We start from the raw sequence: 20688 nt of genomic DNA on the forward strand, positions 1-20688 counted from the left end.
CCTCGTTTACATGCAAATATGCCAAAACAAGCTGCGAGGAAGCTGTGGAGAGGGCAAACAGGCCTGGAGAAAAGATTTGAGTAATCCTTATTGAGTACTTCACGTCCTAAAGGCGACACATAAATATAACACAAGAAAAAGTACATATAAGGCATGGGTCACTAGACTTTCACTATCCAAAGTAAAAGCCCTATAAATTAGGGTAAGCTTTCACTTGTTGGTAGTCTCCACTATAGCTGAGGAATGGGGAATATCAGTTAGGTGCCAAATAACCAGACAGACGGCTTTCCAAGAGAAAGCGCCTAACCTGTGGGACTGGCCCTCTGCTGAGATATCTCCGCAGGCAGCGGCTCAGTGACAATGCCGCTAAACTGATCGTTTAGTTATATAACAAAGCAGATAAGAGGCTGGCCCTAGTTGTCTCCTTTATCGGCAGTCTGTCGTTGTGAAGGCAGGAGACCATTCAGTCCTTGGGGTCTCTTTATCTCTTAAGCTTTGAAGATGCACCCCGATCGCGTCAGATAACAATGAAAAAGGCCCAGGACGTCGCCTGCACACTGAGCCTATTTCCTCAGCTCTGTCTCTCTCTGAGAGCTCTGCCTCTATGTATGTCTCAGAGGAAGAGCTGCACTGATTGTATTAATTTTTTTCTTAGTGGGACACTAGCCTGGATAACTGCACTCAGCCAGCGGGTTCATTCTTGTACAGCTGGAGCATCAATTTCTGTTTTTTTTTTTGTTAAACTCATCGTAGGAAATAAAGGCAACGCATTTAGGACCTTCTGGTTTTAATGAAGCCTTTAGTCATGAATGCCTGGGTCACTGGTAGAATAACTGTTTAACTACCCGTGACACACTGTGAAAGAACTATTGCCCAATTAGTGGGCAACAGGTAGACTCCTGTCTGCAGTGTACTGAACCATATACATCCCATTACTGGATCTTCACTAAATTGTACTATGTAAAGTAACTGTAGATAACAAATGGAGTAAAAAGTTATTTTTTTCTGTTAAATCTAAAACATGTACCACTAAAATGATACTTAAATATTTGGGTACTCCACCTCCTTTCCTTACATGTTTCAAATCCCACTGATACTCCATGACTTCATTTAACAGTCATACAAGAGTTGCTTTTAAGCTTGATTGTGAACAAATGACACCTTTCAGATATCCTCTAAAAAAAAAACGATGCAAAACTTCTAAATGAGAGCTCAGAGACCACAGCTGTAGGACGCAGTTTATCACAGAGGATCTTTATGTATAAATGAGTTTTTGTGTTGTTTGGAACATTTACCATATTTCATTCATGTCCAGCCCATTTAACAAATAAGACTTGAGATATTGACTTTTTTGGTATTTCAGTGCTGTTTACAGTCATTTCATATTTATATGAAACCCAATTTGAAGGAAAACTGGGCTTTACTTCTACAGTAGTCTGATTTCTATCACTCTTCCCACATATGAGCTTCTACTAAGAAGAATATAATACACATTTTAAACCTCTAAACTGCAGGAAAAGGGAAACCCGAGCATCACCAACAATCTCACATGATATATCAGGACTCTAACCTGCCATACGGCCACTCTATCACGGATATTGTCTGACAATAATACGCTTTGGCAAGAGAAGGATTATAAAATCTCATTTATTTGGCTAAATTAAGCAAATCTTCATAGCATGTCATATTCCATCTCCACAGAGGCGAGAGCGCGGGCAGGAAAACAGACAGCAGACACAGACTGAACATCGTTCCTCCAATAACATTTTGCACGCTGACATCTCATTACGGTCCATCATTTGCTCGGTAATGGTAAGTTTTTGTCATAACTGCAAGCGTGTCTCTTGCTTTTCACACACTATTCTTAATGAATGCAATTATTACACATTGCATTGTTTAAATATAAATATAAATTATATTTCATCAATCTAGTCATGTAATTCTTATTTCAGATCCTAATTGGTAAACAAATAGAAGCTATAGACTTGTGACCAATGAAAGGAAGAACAACATGAAGCCGTCTGCCCACCATGTGACACAGGAATATCTTCAGTGCTCCTTGGCACTGATTTTCAAATGTCTGGAAAGCTACCGGAGGGATGGAAAGCCATTCTTCCAAAAAACATCCCTGATTTGGTGTTTTTATGATGGCAGTGGTGGTGGAGAGCGCCGTGTAACACATCAGACCAGTGGACAGGGCCACTGTCATCCTGGAGAAAAGCACTCTCATGATAGATGGAAATGTTTTATTATAAAAAATAAGGCGATCATTCAGAAAAAAACCCTTTCCTCTTTGGGGACAAGTGGCACCAAACTGTGCCACTGGATCCCTTCACTGCAGGGATCGAACATTGAGAGTTCTCCTTTAATTGATCTGCTCCCATTTCTGTGTTGAAATTTGAAAAAGACAAAAAGAAATGACCCTGCTTCGTATTTGCTCAGTTTTCTACAAGTGAAACACAATTCAGCAACAGTAAACTGATTTTATTTGTATGATTGAGATGGCTGGATTAAAAATTTGCAACCTGTTTGCCTCCACTACTTCCTGTGCATTATGCACCATATTTCTCTGCTGCAGTTACACAGGTTTCATAAGTTTGCTGTGTGGCCTGGAATAATTGAGGAATATGCACCTTGTGAGCACAATATGAGCTGAAATAATGGAGTGTCCAATAATCTCTCAGTCACATTCACTTTACTCGGTGACTGCTGTTTGTGCAGAATCACAGTATTTATCTCTCTCTTTAACTGTGTTTTGACACAATTACTTCATTCATGTTTGTGTATAAAATAGAACAGAACCTGCATCTTTCACAGGTTGGAGACCATCTTTGAGATCAACAATAGTCACAATGAAACCAAAGAAGACGATTTATGACAAAGTCCAGGCGGTGTGATTATGTTCCTAGCCTAGGATAAAAATCCCAAAGAACTGACACAACAGCGTCATTTACTTGAAAATGATGTCTCTAGAAGCTAGGAGACCTTTTTGGCTTATGGGCTGGCGAGCAATATTAAGTGCAGTTGAGCAGGCACTGTTTTTGAAACTGATATCCAGCTCTTATGGCAAGCGCAACGATCATCAGCTCTGAGAGGCTATCCTTAGACACACCAGTGCTTTGTGCTAAATGCTAACGTCAGCATTCTAACATGCTCACAATGACAGTGCAAACATGCTGAAGTTTGTGAGCCACGTTGACGCTCAAAGTTTAACGTGTTCCTAAATTTTGAGTTACATCACAAACTTTTATTAGTGTGCTACCAACTAAAGCAGAAATGTCAAACATGCAACCAGAACCCGCCTGCCAGAGGGTCCCGTTCAGCCCTGTGGATGCCTTTGAAAAGTATAGAAACTGCTGTGAAGGAAAATTATTTGAATTGCAAAGAAGTTACAAAAACTCTTAATGTGAAGCTTCTTAGACTTTATAGATCTGCTGTGATCTGTAAATTGTAATGTGAATATATTGATAGCCTTATTGAATGTGGAAAAGCTTTTTCATATAGATTATGAGGTGACAGTTTTAGTCACTGAAGTCCCCCTTAAGGTTCATTACATATCAGTTGATATTTTGGTTAAGTGGTGCATATTCTAAACATCCTATAATTGATCATATTACCACACTGCTATATAAAGAATTTTTGGCTTTTAGGGGTCTCACGCCCTCCCACAATAACCCACTTTGCCACGCTTTTTTTATCAGGCCTTGTTGTTGGACATACAGCGCCACCGCATTTAGTCCAGATATGACTATTTACAGGCTTAAACAGCTAAATTTCAGGGTCATTTGAAAAATATTGAGAAAGAATGTCAGTATCAGCTGAGGAAGAATCATTGCAAATACAAACATTACCCTCTACTCCTGTTGGTATATAGGAACAATGCTAACATAAAAATCAAGCATGTGAGAAAAACAGCAGAACCTGTTCATAAAAAAGTGAGCTGTGAACCAAGTTCACCTCAGATTCTATTTTACTCACTTAAGTTAAGGAGTGTTTGACAAACAGTGAATAACATCAGAAAATATTTCCCAGTCCAGGACCGGGGAGCATCTGCTCACTGCGGTTTGGGCATGGCGCCTTAGTTTGGGCTTGGATATGTCCAGGTGTGGACCTGTAGGTGACCTCGAAGTCCAGGCTGAGAAGTGTGATTAAGGCACGTCTCACTGGAAGGTGGCCTTCACTCTCCTCAGTGTGTCCTGTATCCTCCGAGTCTGGCGCTCGCTCGACTGCTGGAAGTTGGCATCGCTGTTGGCGGCCAAGAGGTGGATGTCAGAGGTGGCGAACCGGGCGATGCGGCGGCGAAGGTAGGCTTGCAGGTCCCGGTCTGGGCTGTAAGGGTACACAGCCTCCTGGAAGGCATGGACCTGACTCACAACCTTTGCTATGCTCCTACAACCAATTACAGAAGGACAAAGATGAGCAGAACATGAAATACTGTAGGGACACATAAGAAGCAACAGTGACATCATAATAAGAATATCTAGGTGGTGCTGTTTTCTTGTTAGCAGCATTCTTAGCTTTGTCTGTGACCTGGTTTAGAGAGAGCAGGGATAACCCAGGGCCCACGGTAACCAGCTGTCTCTGCTTCCTCTGCTAGATCTCCTGACCCCAGCATCTGGCTACACTGCGTCACCTCTCAGCATCTGGCCTGAAAAACCTTTTCTTCCAATCAAACCCCATCCCACAGGCACCATCTGGTGCTACTGCTACCCTCATCGACACCCCAAATTCAACAGCTGTGTCATTACCATCCAGCCGCCACTTGTTGTGACCTCAGCATCTGGTCAGCCATAATGGAGTGAGAGAGAAGGGCACAGGAAAAATGCATCCTGTTGACTGACTTTGTTGCAGTTGAATTCACAGAATATGAGGCGTGAGCTAATTTTAAGTTAATGACACTAACTGTTCACATTTTGTGTCACTGTAGAACACTGCATGTTTTATCATTTGTTATTGGCAGTCTTAACGTCTAATCTAGTGAGTCACACCTGATATCATCGGAATTAGCCAGTCATTAGTTAGCAGTCCTCTTGATGACTGCTCAGAATGTGCTGGCATTTGTGTTTGTCTAATGTGTGTACATAGTTCATATAAAAATAATACACATAATATAGGCTAAGATATTCAATTTTATGAGAATTATCCATACTTATCCAACAAGTCTGTATAAGCTTCTATGAAATGAGACAGAAGCAAATCCAGTTGAGTCTAACATGACACGAATTAAGTTAATTAATGCAGTGTTTTATCATCAATGTGTTTTTGCCAAGTGTTGCACATATATTATTTTGACACTGTAAGGTCTTTTCCATATTGAGAAAGGAGCTAGTGACATCACAGCTCAAAAAACAAATGGTGGTTCAGTGTACAACTTGGACACTTGAAATAGAAGAAAGGAAATCTGGGTGAAGTTGGGGGTCATTGTGTGTCCAGCAATTAACATTTTTCAGTGAAAAATAATGATGGCATTTCTATTTTGTCTTGAGGGGTCTTTACAAATTAAGTGAAATAAATGGAAATAGTCCAATTACTATATTATTAATGCGCTACACACCAGGTGTATTATTAGTACAGTAGTTCTCATCTGACATGCCCACCTAAAGAAGCAGAGTGTGGGGTGGGAACCATCCAACAGTCATGCCTCATATCCCACACTCTTTTCATTATTAAGGATATAAAGGGATCCACATAGATATTAATGAAATAAAGATGGCGTCATCCATCCATCCATCCATCCATCCGTGTCTGGCTGATCACTGATTGGGATTTAGACCACAGTGTACCTCAGTTTGGTCCATTTGTAAGCCCCGGTAGTGAGAGTGAAAGCTCCGATCTCCAGCTGCTGCACGTGCATGGCAAGGATGTGGGCTGAAGGCAGTGTGGGCTTCTTTGCTGTATGTTCACCTCCCATGAGACAAAGATCATCACTCTTCAGAAAAACCTGATTAGGAAGTAACACGTTCACACAGTGAGCAAATAAGTTCTTACTGGAAGAGAAAATTAAGTTGAAGATACTTTGATGGAGTCCAGCACAGAGCCGAGAGTGGGAATGAGATGAGACTGAAAGCCTCAGACGATTTTCAAAAAAGTCAACTTTCACATTTCAAAGTCAATAGAGCAGAAAGTTTTTCTTACAGCTATTACAGCTAAATAGAGAAGTCGCCAAGTGCTTCATGCTGTTTAATGAATCAGTTTTTTTAAGGGAAACTTTGGGAAGGAGAACCAGCTGTAAGCACGCAGCACCCGGGAAAGTAGCTTGAAGCTGTTTTTCTATTGATTTGTTTGCCCTGCAGCCCAGTTTCACAATATGTGGCCATCCTAGCCTTCAGTTACAAACACCATGCCTGTGTGCTCATGCTGACACACACACACACACAAGCACACACACCTGCACGGCTCGTAGCTCCTCCAGGATCTCGCACACCTTGGATGACAGATGTTTCCAAGCCTGTTGGCAAAGGCAACAGTAGTTTTATTAATCCCTACCAAAATGAAGGGGAACGTACAGCAGCTTCCATACATCAACAGTCAATGAATGTAACCTCCCTTCAGATGAATATATGGAAATTTCTTCTCTTTTCTCAACTCTGTTTTTTTAATCGCTTCTTTTCAGGGGGCCACATTCCTCCTCCCTGTGTTTGTTCTTTCTACATCTTATTTGAATTCATTAATTTTAATTTTTCATTTGTGAAACTAATTAAACGCCATCCAAGCGCTCTCACAGAAGAGCAAAACATTTAGCTTGAGGGGCACTGACTTATTACACAAACTTGTGTGAGGAGGAATTTATGCTGCGGAGCTTTACCGGTAATTGCCTGACAATCACGTTCTCCAGACCACCGAGGACCTGCATGGCCGTGGCAAAGTTCCTCGACTCGTAGCAGTGTTTTCCTATCCAGAGATACTTGGTCAGCAAAGCAACTTGTTTCTGCAAGAGAGGAGAGATTGCAAGAGAAAAGAAAAATGCCAGACAAAGCAAAATGCAAAAATCAAGCCGTGCAGACTGCATAATTAAACATGCACGCTCGCAAAATATGAAAAATATATGTAGCCAAAGTGCATTGTGGACACTGTGTTTTATGCTTGCATTACTCATCTACTTTCTTAAAAAAAAAAATCATACTTGTAAATATTGTGAAAATGATTTCACTTGTTTGCAATTTCATCTGAGATGTTGCACAGGAGCTGCAGTTTAAACTGAAGCTCCTTTAGAGGGACAGCTGAGATCGTTAAAAGTGTTCAAATCTTAAAACTTTTAAAATTATAATTTCCACGAATTGCTTGGTAGGGAAGGACTGAAAGCTGTCGTACTGTCACAGACAGAGTAAGCAGTAAAAGGAAGTGAAAGCACGAGGTAAATAATGAAGGAAACTGAGGTGAGGTTAGAGTGCAAAGACAGCTTTAATGCTCTTTGAATAATGAGTATTTGTCACGTCAGTATGAAAAATGTTCTGAATGTGCAGATGCGTCCTAAATAAGCTGAATATTTTCTCCAGTGTGTTTACTAAAGCCGCTGAAGGACAACTACATTACCAGTAATAATAATAATAGTAAAAACTTATTCTTATTGATTTTCTCAGCTTTCTGTCAGACACCAAAGAAAACTTATGGAAAAATTTTAAAAAAGAAGTTATTCAGGTTTCAAACCTGAAACACGGCGCACAGCCTGTGACTGACATGAGAGTCCGTGTCCATGCTGTGACAGTAATGACTGCGCTTTATTCCCACCTGACCCTGCTACCGTCATGAGTTATGGGTTCACTCACCTTGACAGAGTCGCAGATGACTATTTCAGCAGAGATCCAGTTAGTGACGCTATCAGCATACATGAGCAGCCGCTGAAGGCAGCTGTCTGAAGGTGGCCCCTCGTGTGCAAGCCCACTGCTTCCCTCTGCTGGTGGAATGTGCTGTGCCACATTCCTGTTAGGAGAAACTGAGAAGTAGGAACACCTCCACTGGAAACCACCACTAAAAAAATTCGGCTGTCTACCATCTTTTATTTTTCTATCAGCAGAAAATTGCTCAGCAGGATAAAAATGAATCCATGGCTTAAATTAGGTTGAAATCTTTGTAACAGCATGTCAAATCAACTTTTGATCGTTCGCTTTTCAGCGTAAGTGATCATCTTTTTAAAACGCTACAAATGTTCAAGCAGAGTCATCCCAGAAGACAACATAAAATAATATAAAACATGATGGTTGTAGTTGATATGCTGATACCAAAAGGCGGGTTTTGAGCTGTGACTGAAACTGTGTCACAGAGTCTAGCTGATGGAGGTGAAGTGACAGTGAGTTCCAAAGAGGTGCAGCACAGCTAACGGCCATGTTATCCATGGCGTTAAGTCTGAAATGACCAACAGAGGGGAGAGAGTAGCTCAGGCTGAGTGTAACACACAGGAAGGGGTGTGAGAATGAAGGAGGTCTGAGAGATCTGGGGGTGCCAAGTCAAGGAGACCAAGGAGGAAGAGAATCTTGTATTTTATGCATTGGGGAATAGAGATCCAATGAACCTGGATGAGAATAGGTGTAATATGACAGGTGAGCTTGGTGTTGGTGATGTTTCTTGCTGCAGTGCTGTACCATTTGGAGCCTAGTAAGGTTTTTTTTGGGTGGGGAGACCAGGGAGAATGTCACTGCAATAATCCAAACGAGACCAGGGCGTGAGCCAGAATTTGTGTGCTGTGTAGAAACGTTATGTAGGTGGCAGTAGGCTGTATGGGAGGCGTTCTTGTGGGTGCTAAAGGAGAGAGTATTGTCCAAGACCACGCCAAGATTTTTGGCACTGGCAGAAGTGTGGACTTGACAGCCGTCTACAGAGAGTGGCTGTCCAGTGCTCTGCCCCTGCATGCTCGAGTATTCCCAGTTCCACACCTGAAAGAGACCATCTCCTGCTATGTGCTACATGTGTAAAATTCCCAGCTTGATGGATTTCCCAGAGTTCATGTGTTTTAACCTGCAGAATGAAGACCAACATATCTTCATGCTGGAATTTTAAATATCATAAAATATTCAAACTAATGGCATTCATGCCAAATCATGTAGGTGTTGGTGGAAACTATATAAATAAAAAATATATAGTTGTATAGATATGTAATAATCTTAGCATCAAGTCATCTGGACCTCATATACTGTGTAGAAAAGGAGCACAAACAGGGCTGCGATACGGAACGCACACTCTGCATAAAGAGTGGATGGAAAAGCAGAGAAAACTGAATCGGTGAGTGGGGAAGCTTAACGGTTTTTCTATACAGGTCACTGAATGTTTGATGAGGTATGAAAATGATGTTAATCATATACAATGACCTTCACAGTCAACACTTCTCAACATAATTGAACTGCTGTGGGTGATTTTGAATAAACATTCAAATGCCCTCCGCCAAAAATCCTTTCATAATAGAGGGCCAGAGACCTGTGATCATTTGCCAAGGTGCACTGAAGCTATTTCAGAGGCTCACAGTGGGATCAAATCAGATTAATGCAGGCTTTATAGCTTTTGTACTCACTTGTTCGGGTTCAAGACTTTGTCCCTGACTCCTTGTATTCTGGAGTTGAGGAAATGAACTGGATGGCATCCTTGGAACATTTCCTGCATTACAAGAGTTATAAATACAAGTCACAACATGAAAAGCTGGTGCATTTATAGAGACATGTCTCCCTCTAGTGGTTAGAAAGGATAACGACATTAGGTGGTGGACCATAAAGGGCGTGCTACCTGCTGCAGGAGGGTGAGCTGTTGGGCTATGTGCTGTGCGCTGTACTCATTCTGGCTGAAGGGGAGTCGCTCCTCATTGTGCAAGCAAGCGCTGGAGAGCTCATCCATCAGGGAGCGGTGACAGGGCATAGGCAGAGCCGCAGCAATAGAGAAGGCCTTCTCTTTAGACATGGATGCAGAGGGCTCCACCACCCGCGAGATCCTCCACTGAAAAGTTCAGACAGAGACATCTAAGGAGCCACATTTATTTAGGACAATACAGACTTTTGGTAGTTAGTAATATAGGAAAATAAAAGCTAAATCAAGACAAAATTTCATCAACAAGAATCTAAAATACTGACCTTTTTACCAAGATCCTCAGTAGATGAATGCAAACACACAGCGTCATCAACTTCATCAAAGCTGACTAGGCTCACTGTCAGATGACTTGTAGCACTCATACTTGGAGGGCTGTGAAGACCAAGAAGAAGAGCTTCCCCTTGGTTGTCTACAGGAATCACCTGAGGAAGCACAAAATGTAGAATATTTGAATGTTTTTTTTCAAAGGCAGGGATCTGTAAAATGCTGAAAGTCACAGATGGTAAAGTACAAACAAACATCTCAATGATCTTCCTGCTCTAATAAAATGTTTTGGGGACTTAGTTCAGGGAAAAAAAACAAAACATGCAGGACAAAATGTGTACATATTTGGCTACCTCAGTATTAAGGAACTTTTCTAACATATCCACGAGGTCGGAGTTGGGTGCAAAGTCCACTGTTTTACAGTCTGTTATCCAGAAGTGGAGCAGGTGCAAACTCCGATGGAAGACCTTTTCGCTGTCTCCTGACAAATCTGGACCCTCCCTTACACAGGAAACAAATAAAATCAACATAAAATTTGTGTAACGTGCTTAATACTGTGTGCAATTGTGCATAAGTCATTTATTGGAGAATTTGGACTGCACACTGCTCAAAGCTGCTTCTCTGTGTGGCCTTGAGCTACTGGTTGTACATTACCTTACAGCACTGATGAATTTATTCATTATGAACTGCAGTAACTGCTCAGGAGTGCAGAAGAAACGATACGTGTACAGGAACCGCTGGATGTAGCCCTCCACAGCAGCATTTCTATGATGAAAATGATCACAGGGACACTGAATAGAAATCGGCATGAGAGGAATTAAGGGATACAAACATGATATATAATATATACACAAAATACATGAAGGAATATAAAAGCATGTGGAAAAAGTGTCCTATCCTGGCCAATTACAATGCAGGAGAACTTCCAACTATATGTGAGACATAGTTACCCCATCTGGATCTTTTCCCACATATATGTGCAAATTTCACAAAGCATTTCTAGGGAGGGATCCTTCCAAGGCGCCCTGAACTACTTTAACAGCTCCCTTCCACGTGAGGGAGCAGTGACGTCATTCAGGAGTTCTCTAATATCACAACATCGTCAGTGCTGGTGGGTCTCATGTGAGCTGCCAGACAAATGGGAATTCATAAAGATCCCCTGTGTTTAGCTGAATCTGCACTTTGACTTAAAGGCAAACTAAAACATACTCATTTGTGAGCCATTTATTGAGGACATAAAATGAAAAAGCCATATTAATGCCTTTAAAGGTAAAACAAAAGCTTTGGCTTGAGGCAGGGAAGCTGAAAAACATATAGATCGTGACCTTTTTTCTAACTGTTGGTGCCTCAGAACCACTCTGAGCACAGAAATGACACAGAGCTTTAGATTAATCAGGTTTTGTTGACCCTGTATGATGCATTATTTTAAAAGTTTTGATATTAGGGAAACCTACCTTAGTGAATCTGGACATAAAATGGAAACTGCAAGTGACAGGCCTAATTGTAGGTCTTAGTCACGATCAAGAGAGTTAATTAGGATTAATATTTCATGTAATAAATCCCTATTAAATAAATTGAAAGCCTTACCTTGGCCTAAAAAATGTTTCTAAAACAGATGCACCAGTGCAGCCTATTCACACGCTGTGTTTATATTTATTTACTTTTGTTTATTTGTCACGCCAGTCATGGCTTCATCTATTTGTGCCACTATTGCATTTTTTTTAATTACCAAATTTGTCAGCGTTCTGATCACTTCCATTCTTGCTGTTTGAGCAGCGTTGCAGTGGGTGGGAGATGCGAGTGGGTCTGTGAGCTCGATCCAAAACATCCCTGCAGTCTAACCTGCTGTGTTTCAGTAAATTATTGTCATTCAGTGTTTGAAACATTTTCTCCAAAGTTTGTTTGAAAAAAAGAATATATGATAAAGAATAACTGTGAATAAAAAGTCATCATAGAAAATGTTATTTCAGTCAGGGCCACTTCAGTCAGGGAAGAATGATATTTCCATTTCCAGCAACTCAGCACATGGGGGGGGGGCGGACAGCACAGCTCCCTGCACTTCCAGGTGGATGCATAGAAAGCAGACCCAAAGTTCATAACACAGCAGCCGTCTAAGTCAGAGCATTAAAAGGGTGGAAGTAGGTTGCAAAACAGCTTGCTTAAATAGCACGCCCTATGCGAGATTTACCAGTTGGATGCACTGAATACAGAAATTAATTAATAAATGTTAATTATATAGCACCATTCAAAAGCAAAGTTACAAAGTGCTTTCCAAGACAAGATAGAAAATAAAAAGCAATAAAACATTTAAGATAAGATAAAAGTGAACCAACATTACGCAGAGGAAGACTGACGGGACAAGGAGATTAAAAGCGAGGAAGAAAAATCAAAACTCGAAAAACAGGTAGATTAGGAGCAAATGTAAAATAAATAAAAATGTTTGCTAGAAAGAGACGATACAACAATTAGAAAGGGAAAAGTGGAAATAACTCAGTGTTTATTAAAAAAAATGACTGTAAGAGGAATTTTAAAGATGAGAAGGAGCTCATCAATCTGATCTCCTCAGGGAGATTGTTCCAAAGAATGTGTGCCCTGACAGCAAAAAAGCAAAAACACTCGGACCTCAGCTGAGATTGTGCGATGGACCAGAAGAGGCTTGGCTGAGGACCTCAGGTTACAGCCGGGCACGCGTGGTGTCAGGAGATCTGAAATATAGCTCGGTGTGAGGCCCAGCGAGGGCTTTCAAAGCCAACAATAAAATCTTAAAATCAATCATTTCTAAAATGAATAGGTACCCAGTGAAGAGAAGCTAAAATTGGGGTGATATGTTCTCTTTTTTTGGTGTTAGTACGAAGTCTGGCTCCTGCTATAGTTTGTGTAGACTTTGTTGGCTCAAACAAATATTTTCTTTAGCTTCCTGTTGTAACCTTCTGACACGAGCACTTGTAAAATTGCTTTATTGGACACATCAAAAGCAGATGGGAGGTTAAATAACTGAGCCAATGACCTGAATCACAGCGCTTTGAAACATTATCAAAATTTATACACCCTCGTGACTTGGCTAGGAACAGATGAATAAATTAAAAAAACCTACTGTGTTTCGACCCTCATCAATTATACCTGGCGTAGAGGTAAGCCATGAGGCCCGAAGGAGATCCAGCCTGCAGAGCGCTCTTCCCTTTGCTGGTATTGAAACTCAGGACAGAAGGGTCCTCAGAGGATTCAAGGTCCAAAGACTCGAGTCCACAGACAGCCAAAGAGGGCAGCAACGAAAGCTCCAAACCCCACTGGTCCACACTGAGAATCTGTGGAAATGAAAGGAATTCTCTCCATCAAGCTTAGAAGAACTGGATTGTTAGGTGTGAGGTATACAGTAGGAGATTTGGGAAGTTTCAGTACCTCGAGGTATTTCTTCACACAATCCAAGAAGGCTACTTTGGATCTGAGTTCTTCAAGCTGTGACTTGAGTTTAGAGAGCATCGGCTTGCTCTCAGCACCTTTCGAGATACATACACAGTTTTTACAGGCCACATCAGAAACAAAGCATGCCATTTTCATACTGCTGTGCTGTTTTAAATGAGCACCCAACCTTTGTTCTTCCTCTCTTGTTGAATCAACTTCTGGTAGAAATTTCTTGTTTTCTTTAGATTCCTTGTTTCAATCACCAGCTGCTGCTGCAGTTCCTGTTCAAAGGAAATCACACAGAATCATACAAAGGCCCTAAAACGGCACCACATGCCTTTCGCTGAAAGAAGCCGTCGGCTGTTTTAAGTGTGTATGTGGCGGCGTGTTTTTTTCCCCTCCCCTCTTCACCGTGGCAACAGCAGCAGCTCTTTTGAAGTGAACTGAGCGAGAAGTCGCAGCAGCACAGCTCTTAAGGTACGCTTTATTAGCGCTTACGCAGATCTTCCGAAGGAGCAGTGGTGCCATCAAAGCGTTCAAACACAAGGACTATTCATTAATATTCTTTCGCAAATGATAATAACTTCCTCTGCCAAGGGCTAAGTTCAACATATTAATATTCAGATCCAGTTTGGAGAGAATAATATGCCAATTATCCAAAAGTCCCCCACATGTTTTTGTCCTATTTACCCCAAAGCCCGACCGTGCCCCACTTCATTACAGATAGGAAAATAACTCCTGCACTTAATCAAAAAACTTGACCAGGTGAAGAGCTGAATGAAACTAAGCAGCTCTTGATTTAAAGCTGCAGATCATTTTTAATCTGCAGTTTAGAAACACTGAGCAAAACAACTCAAATGATTTAAATTTTAACGTCAGAGAATATTTGGATGGGAATATCTCTGCTGAGGGCACATGGAACTGTTTTTATTTTTTACATGCTTTAAGTAAGTGCTAAAACATTTGCTTTTGCCATTTCTTTATCATTTATTTATTTTACCATCATTTATTTTTCCAATAATTGTAGTAACATAACATTTATAACATACACATTTAATCTAGTAAGAGGTGTGAAAACTGATAAATAAATCATGGCATCTCCTGTTTGTTCAGACACGCAGGGTTAAGGTCAGAGATGATTCAGAGGCTGGAGCCACCATACGTTTACCCACCTGTGCTTTCACATCCAGACACGGCGATCCGGTGTGCTGTCCCAGATTTCCTGCATACTGGATTACATCTGGACTAAAGCAATCCTCGCCAAAGAAGGCTAAGGCCCAGTCCGGGCTCGAGCTGAGGCCCAGACCCTCTGCTCTGAATCCAGGGGGGAGAAGCCGCTCTGATGCCACAGAGTCGCTGTCCTCCATGTCCTCAGAGTAGTCTGGGCTCATCTGCTCATCGTGGGCTCCTGTGAGCCTTTCCTCTCTCTCTGATAGAACCTCAGCTTCAGAGGGGCTTTCATCGCTGCCCCCCACTGAATGACCTCTTCCTTCCATGACCCCCGAGTCTGAACTGTCAACGCTCACGCCTGGAACTGTAAATAAAGACAGCAGAGAGAGAGAGAGAGCGAGAGAGAGAGGTGGCAGAGAAGGGAAAGAGAGAGAGATTGGATCACATGGAGAGCAAAAAAAGACAAACTGGATTTGTGAAGAAAACAGAGAGAGAGAGAGAGATCGATCCAAGAGTGTTGCGGGGGGTGTTTGTTGCTAACCCTCTCGTGGCCACACAATGCACTTACTGTTTAACAGATGCGCTTAAAGGCAATTCACGCTAAGTTCAGTCACTATCTTTTATATTTCAAGTATCTGTTCAGAGCTTGTCTATAATCAAGACCTCATGTCTAATATATTTTAATAACTACAAAGCCAGACGAAAGTGTGTGTTTGTGTGAAAGTCACTGGCCAGGAATGAGTTTTGGAGAAAAGGGAGAAAAAAGTCTTTGCAAGTTTGCTAGCGCGCCTTGGACGCTTATGAATGTGCTGCAAACTTAAGAACAGCATCCAACAGCCAGACATGGCCCTCATGACTGCAGTCAGCAGCCAAGGGGACAGAAACATACCAAAATATCACAGAGAGGGTGGAGTTTCATATCTAAAAACAGGACAGAATCTGCATGAATGTCAAATCCCTTCATCTACTTAGTTTACTTAGTTACACGTTTGTTTTACTTGTACTTCACTTTAGCATTCTCATTCCACAGTCCAGAAAAATATAATGAACATTTCAGTCTCTCCTATTCCCTGATGTAGGAATGCTTTTGGGAGCAGGTTTGTAATATAATTTCAAAAATCCCATGTTCGGCACATGTAATTTTAATTAAATTATTTGTTGAATTTAAATATATCTCAAAGGAAATTATGGCTAGCCAGATCCACTGTATCAAAGTCATTCGGAGCAACAAGATGGAAACGTCAACATTTACTATCTGCTGAATAAGAACTGTGGGTTCAAACAGGTGATGCTCAGAGCCTGAACTTGACTCTTTCATGATATTTAGACTATGCGTCTCAGAAATGGATGCAAAATATGACTGACTATAAGAACTCCCCAACAAAAGAAGATAGAGGTGAGTGTGCAAATCCTTCTCCTACCTTCACTGATGCAGCGCTGATTTTGCTCTGAACTCAATCTGACATCCTCGAGTACAGTCCTATTTTCTCCATGACAGGACAAGGCCTCGGTCCTTTCCCAAAACTCCCCAGCAACAGCACTGGCTGGGTGAATGTTTCCATTCAGATCAAGACAGCTGTTCAGGCAAACTTCTCTCTTCCCTCTCCTGACAGCAGCTATCAAGGGTGGGGTAAGGGCTGCCCTTTCCACAGCCGCTGACGGAGGCTGCTCATTAGAGCTGCTGCATGGGGCACAGAAAACACACAGCATGTTCAAAGCAAGTAACAATTAGCGCTAATTACAAGAATATTGCCAATGATATTCATTTAAGTAAGTAGGAAATAAGCAATAGTCAGCAATGCGAAACATATGCATAAGGATCAGCCTTCAGCACTCAACTTTTACAAGGGAACTGGTACTTTAATCAATAATGCACTGGAATATTGGATCCCATTGATAAATCACAAAGAACGAAACAGCCACCAAAACTATTCAAACATCTTGGAGCTTATCAGTAACAGCATGCACTTGGAAATCACACCAATTGAGCCACACAATTACTGTTGTGAAAACACAATCCACTCCCATCCTTGTCAGGGTTATAATGGACCATGTCATCATCCAGTCCCTCGATCCCTTCAGAGAAATTGGAACAGTGGAGGAAAAGTAGAGAAACCCTCCCCAGCTGAGCCCTGTGAACGAGCCCACAACCAGAGGAAAAACATGTCTGTCTCCCTACAAGCTGTGTCATCTCCCTACCAGAGCAGATTAAAGGGTCTGTCATATTGCCCAGAGTACAAGAGTGGGAGCAACGCCTGGATGAAAAGATGTCTGAGAGAAATGACAGGCTTGCCTCTCTTCTCATCTCTGTCTTACATTTAAATATACACATGCATTCATCCATACACTTAAGTCTCCCCAGTGCCCATGGCTAACTGTCAGTATATCAGTAACAATGCAGAGGGGGCTTTAATGTGTTGCCATACCACTCTGCACTAAAAAACTCAAAAAGCTGTTACCATAGGGGCCGTTTAATGTGTTTGGTAAAGTTTGCAGAAGACGTGCATATTGTTTCTTTTTAATGATGGCTATGGATGTGGACTTGAACTTGTAAGCGTGCAGAGGAGGAGATGTCATCTTTAATTAGCGCCGCATCATTCCGTGCATCTCCTATTTAAAGCCAGGATTTCCAAATTGGAATAAATTTGAAAAAATCAGGATATAAGCAGTCAGAACTGGACAACTGGCTGCTTTCTATTAGCAAGAGTAGTAAGCATGCTGCATATACCCTTTGTTTGCTGCTACTTGCCTCCTCCTGACAGATGTCTTCATCTTAAATTAGGAATGTAACTGTTCATTATAAATCAGTTAAGATGTTATTTCCATAATGTTCCAAATTTTAAAATGGCATAAAGTGCCCATTGGAGTTTACCAGAGGCCAAAGTGATGTCCTCAAATTGCCAAATTGAAATCCATTCAATAAAAATATTTATGATGTAGAATATATTTGTATTCCAGCTAGCTGGTAGCATATACGAGTGGATCCATGAATAATCTGCGAGTTAACACTCAAAAACCAATTATCCATTCATTATAAAATACTCACATGATCTCAATGTGATTTTATCATTTCTAAATAACATCAGTCCATAATACAACTACATTAGTGGATGAAATAAGTCCCTGTATGTTCATAAGTTATGTATTACTTAAGTATTCGTAGCTTTTTTAACGTGTTAATTGAATCATATTAGTTGATTTATGTCTCACTTCACCAGCTTGCACAGCTGGTGGCGCCTTTACAGGGTGCCACTTGCTATCTTCACTGTATAAACAGAACTGATTAATGCAAACAAGCTGTGCTGCTGGCTACAGTGACTTAGTTTTCATTTATGCATTTCAAATTTTTGACAAAAACAGACAAAAAAAAAAACAAACTCTGTTTAAAAATAGAGACAGATGTGAGAAAAATGCTCACAATGTAGAAGTGCTGCAGTTTACCAAGCAATGCAATACACCCAGTAAGTCATCTTCCCAGTACAGATCACTGAATCTCTCCTTCACAGCGCTGGCGAACGCACGGTATTGGAGGTCCCTCAAAGAGAAGATGAACTCCCCTCGGAAAATGAAAAGCAGATTTTCAAATGAATATGTCTGAAAAAAAAAATCAATGCAATAAATATGCAAACTGTCATTTTTAATGAACCTAGAATTACAGGTGTTTGCTCTCTAACACTGCAGCTACCCTATATGGACCTACAGGAGTTGCTCGGCCATGGAAACCTACGCCAAGAAGCTCCTAGTGCACAGTTTTTGTGTTGATGTTAATGCCAGAGGAGATTTGCTGAAGTTATTGATTTAGTATAGTGTTTTATGCCCCTCAGGAACTGGTGACCCCCGCATTTACTTGTTGCAATAGTGGCATCCTATTATAGCTGTTCAGTGAGCTCTTTATAAAGACCCTTTTGTTTGTAAAGGCAGACTGCATGGCTAGATGCTTGATTTCCCACACCAATGGCAAAAAGCCCTGAATTCAAAGATATTTCCCAATACTTTTGTCCAGATAGTGTATCTAGTATTCCCAGAATACAGGCAACTAAAGGAAGCAGTAAGGTTACATGTTTGCAGTGTAAATATAGGAAAATTGTGCAATGTGTGATCACCAAGTTTATGGTGCACAATGTCATGAATGTCAAAAAAACAAAACAAAACATGCTTCTGTTTGCACTCCTGACTCGATGAAGCAGCCTTTGGGACTGGAGTGCTGTGTTGTCCACTTCCAAGAGTGCAAGTGGTCAGAAGGGGACTTCCACAGAGTGTAGAAATAACAGGAGTGGACACAGACAAAACTTTCAAGGGGAGATTTGCCATATTTCAATAAGCTGAGTTTTTTTTTCATGGGTGGACTACCAGAAAATGCATTATACATGGATGTTAACTGTTAATTGTGTCAAATTACTGTACATATTCTTCTTTTATTTCTTGGTGTAATTCACCTGCCAGTGTTCTGATAATGACTGCATTCATCCTACAAATGCTGGAGAAGCTGGAGCCTCGACTATTTTATTTCGCCTTTTATCATTTTAGTCAACTATTCAAACTGCTCATCCATAACTTATTTTTCAAAACAGCTACTTGAGTCTTTCTCCCTGGTGTATGATCCTTAGCTGTACAATATGTTTGGGATTGACTGTATAATCTACAGATACAAATACAGCACTATTTATTTCTGTGTAAAACAAATAACATCATGCTATCTATAGATACATACCCATGGCAATGTCCCCATGTCCATTGTCCAAATATCCATCAAGGGAAAACTCCCCCTTCAGCAGATCAATCACCTCCTGTAAGGCTGGGTGGACCTTTAGGGAGCTGCACTTTAGAGAAGACTGGTTCTCACCTTGTGTTCTTGGATTGGTTTGGCCACTGTGTGCTCCAAGCACAGTGTGCTCCAGGCAACGGTCGGAAATGACTGAGCTCCCACTAAAATAAGATGATGGTGGTTCATACTCCTGATGTCCAGGCCTGACAGGTACATTCAGGCAGTCAATAAAGGAACCATCAGTGCTCTCTGGAACTGTGATTAGCCCCTGCAAAGGCCGAGGGACCAAAGAGAGATTTATATCCAACCCGAGAACAGACTCGGGAGCCTTGACCTGCACAGGCACTAGAGAAAGATGACCTGTTGAGGGGTCCTGCCGAAAGAGGTAATTATTGAAAACACCACAGCTGCCGAGGTTAGTGGATAATGGCAGAGAAACAGAGACTTCAAGATAAGAAACATCGGGGAGAGCAGAAGGGGAGTCGACCAGCATCTTGTTGCTGGGAGTTGTAGAAGGCGTAGTTTTGACTGTCTCTTGAGTACGGAGATTGGGTTCAGTGTGTGGAGGAAATGGGTCCTCAGAGGGTGGCGTGAAATCAAGGCTGCTTTTCACAATTTGATCACTGCCTTTCGTAAATCCATCCACAGCCCTGTAAAATAAAAAGTCACTCAAATCTGTGAAGCATTTTTTATAGGTATTAGCTATTTTTTACATGTATTTGTTACATTTTTGAAAATTCTGCTGGATTATAGCCACTATAATCTTTTACAGAACCTTTAGAGCATTTATAGAAATGTTTTCATTCACTTTCTTATCAAGATTCAGAGAAGTGGATTGTCACTATTTTTTTATATGTGCCTGAAAGATGCTAATATGCTTTAGCTTAAAGGTTGAAAGGAGGTATAACAGGTAGTCAAGCTTTGTCTAAAAGCTCTCTATATAACACATCCCAATATTTAAATAGACTATTTCTTGGCATTGACTGATAGCAGACTGACTCCACTTTAAAGACGGCAGCTGCCTGCAAGTGGTCGCAGACCCGGTCCCTGTCTTTGAAACAGCAATTGCAAATTTATTCCACACGGTCACAATAATTTTGGGCGTGCCACGGTCTCCAGGGCCTGTTATCCCTACTGTGACTGTGGCATAAGGTACCGTAGACAATCAGAGAAGCCTTCAAGAAGAAAGACACACGGCCCAAGTTTGCAGCACAAGAGCTAGTGTGTCAGGTGAGCATCAAGCAACCACTCATGGTACTGTATGCTCATTTACATACATTTTTGTGAACATCACAATG

General features: G+C 41.3%; 1 protein-coding gene across 1 annotated transcript in view; it reads right to left on the minus strand.

Annotated features, from left to right (window-relative positions):
• Positions 1–1631: 1631 nt before the first annotated feature.
• Positions 1632–20688, minus strand: part of kndc1 (kinase non-catalytic C-lobe domain containing 1) — a 39031-nt gene continuing 19974 nt past the window's right edge. Inside the window, exons 15-31 of the mRNA XM_030748834.1 lie at positions 19337–20040; positions 18044–18182; positions 16047–16306; positions 14628–14989; positions 13643–13736; positions 13453–13550; positions 13174–13358; positions 10708–10818; positions 10407–10554; positions 10053–10211; positions 9712–9918; positions 9503–9585; positions 7767–7920; positions 6806–6928; positions 6389–6448; positions 5784–5941; positions 1632–4389 (exon numbers count right to left, since the gene is read on the minus strand). Of these exons, the coding sequence (XP_030604694.1) occupies positions 4161–4389; positions 5784–5941; positions 6389–6448; positions 6806–6928; positions 7767–7920; positions 9503–9585; positions 9712–9918; positions 10053–10211; positions 10407–10554; positions 10708–10818; positions 13174–13358; positions 13453–13550; positions 13643–13736; positions 14628–14989; positions 16047–16306; positions 18044–18182; positions 19337–20040 (3274 nt within the window). The 3' untranslated portion in view covers positions 1632–4160. The remainder of the gene's footprint in view (positions 4390–5783; positions 5942–6388; positions 6449–6805; positions 6929–7766; positions 7921–9502; positions 9586–9711; positions 9919–10052; positions 10212–10406; positions 10555–10707; positions 10819–13173; positions 13359–13452; positions 13551–13642; positions 13737–14627; positions 14990–16046; positions 16307–18043; positions 18183–19336; positions 20041–20688) is intronic.

The sequence above is a fragment of the Archocentrus centrarchus genome, chromosome 15 (assembly GCF_007364275.1).
Source record: "Archocentrus centrarchus isolate MPI-CPG fArcCen1 chromosome 15, fArcCen1, whole genome shotgun sequence".
NCBI classification, from domain to species: domain Eukaryota; kingdom Metazoa; phylum Chordata; class Actinopteri; order Cichliformes; family Cichlidae; genus Archocentrus; species Archocentrus centrarchus.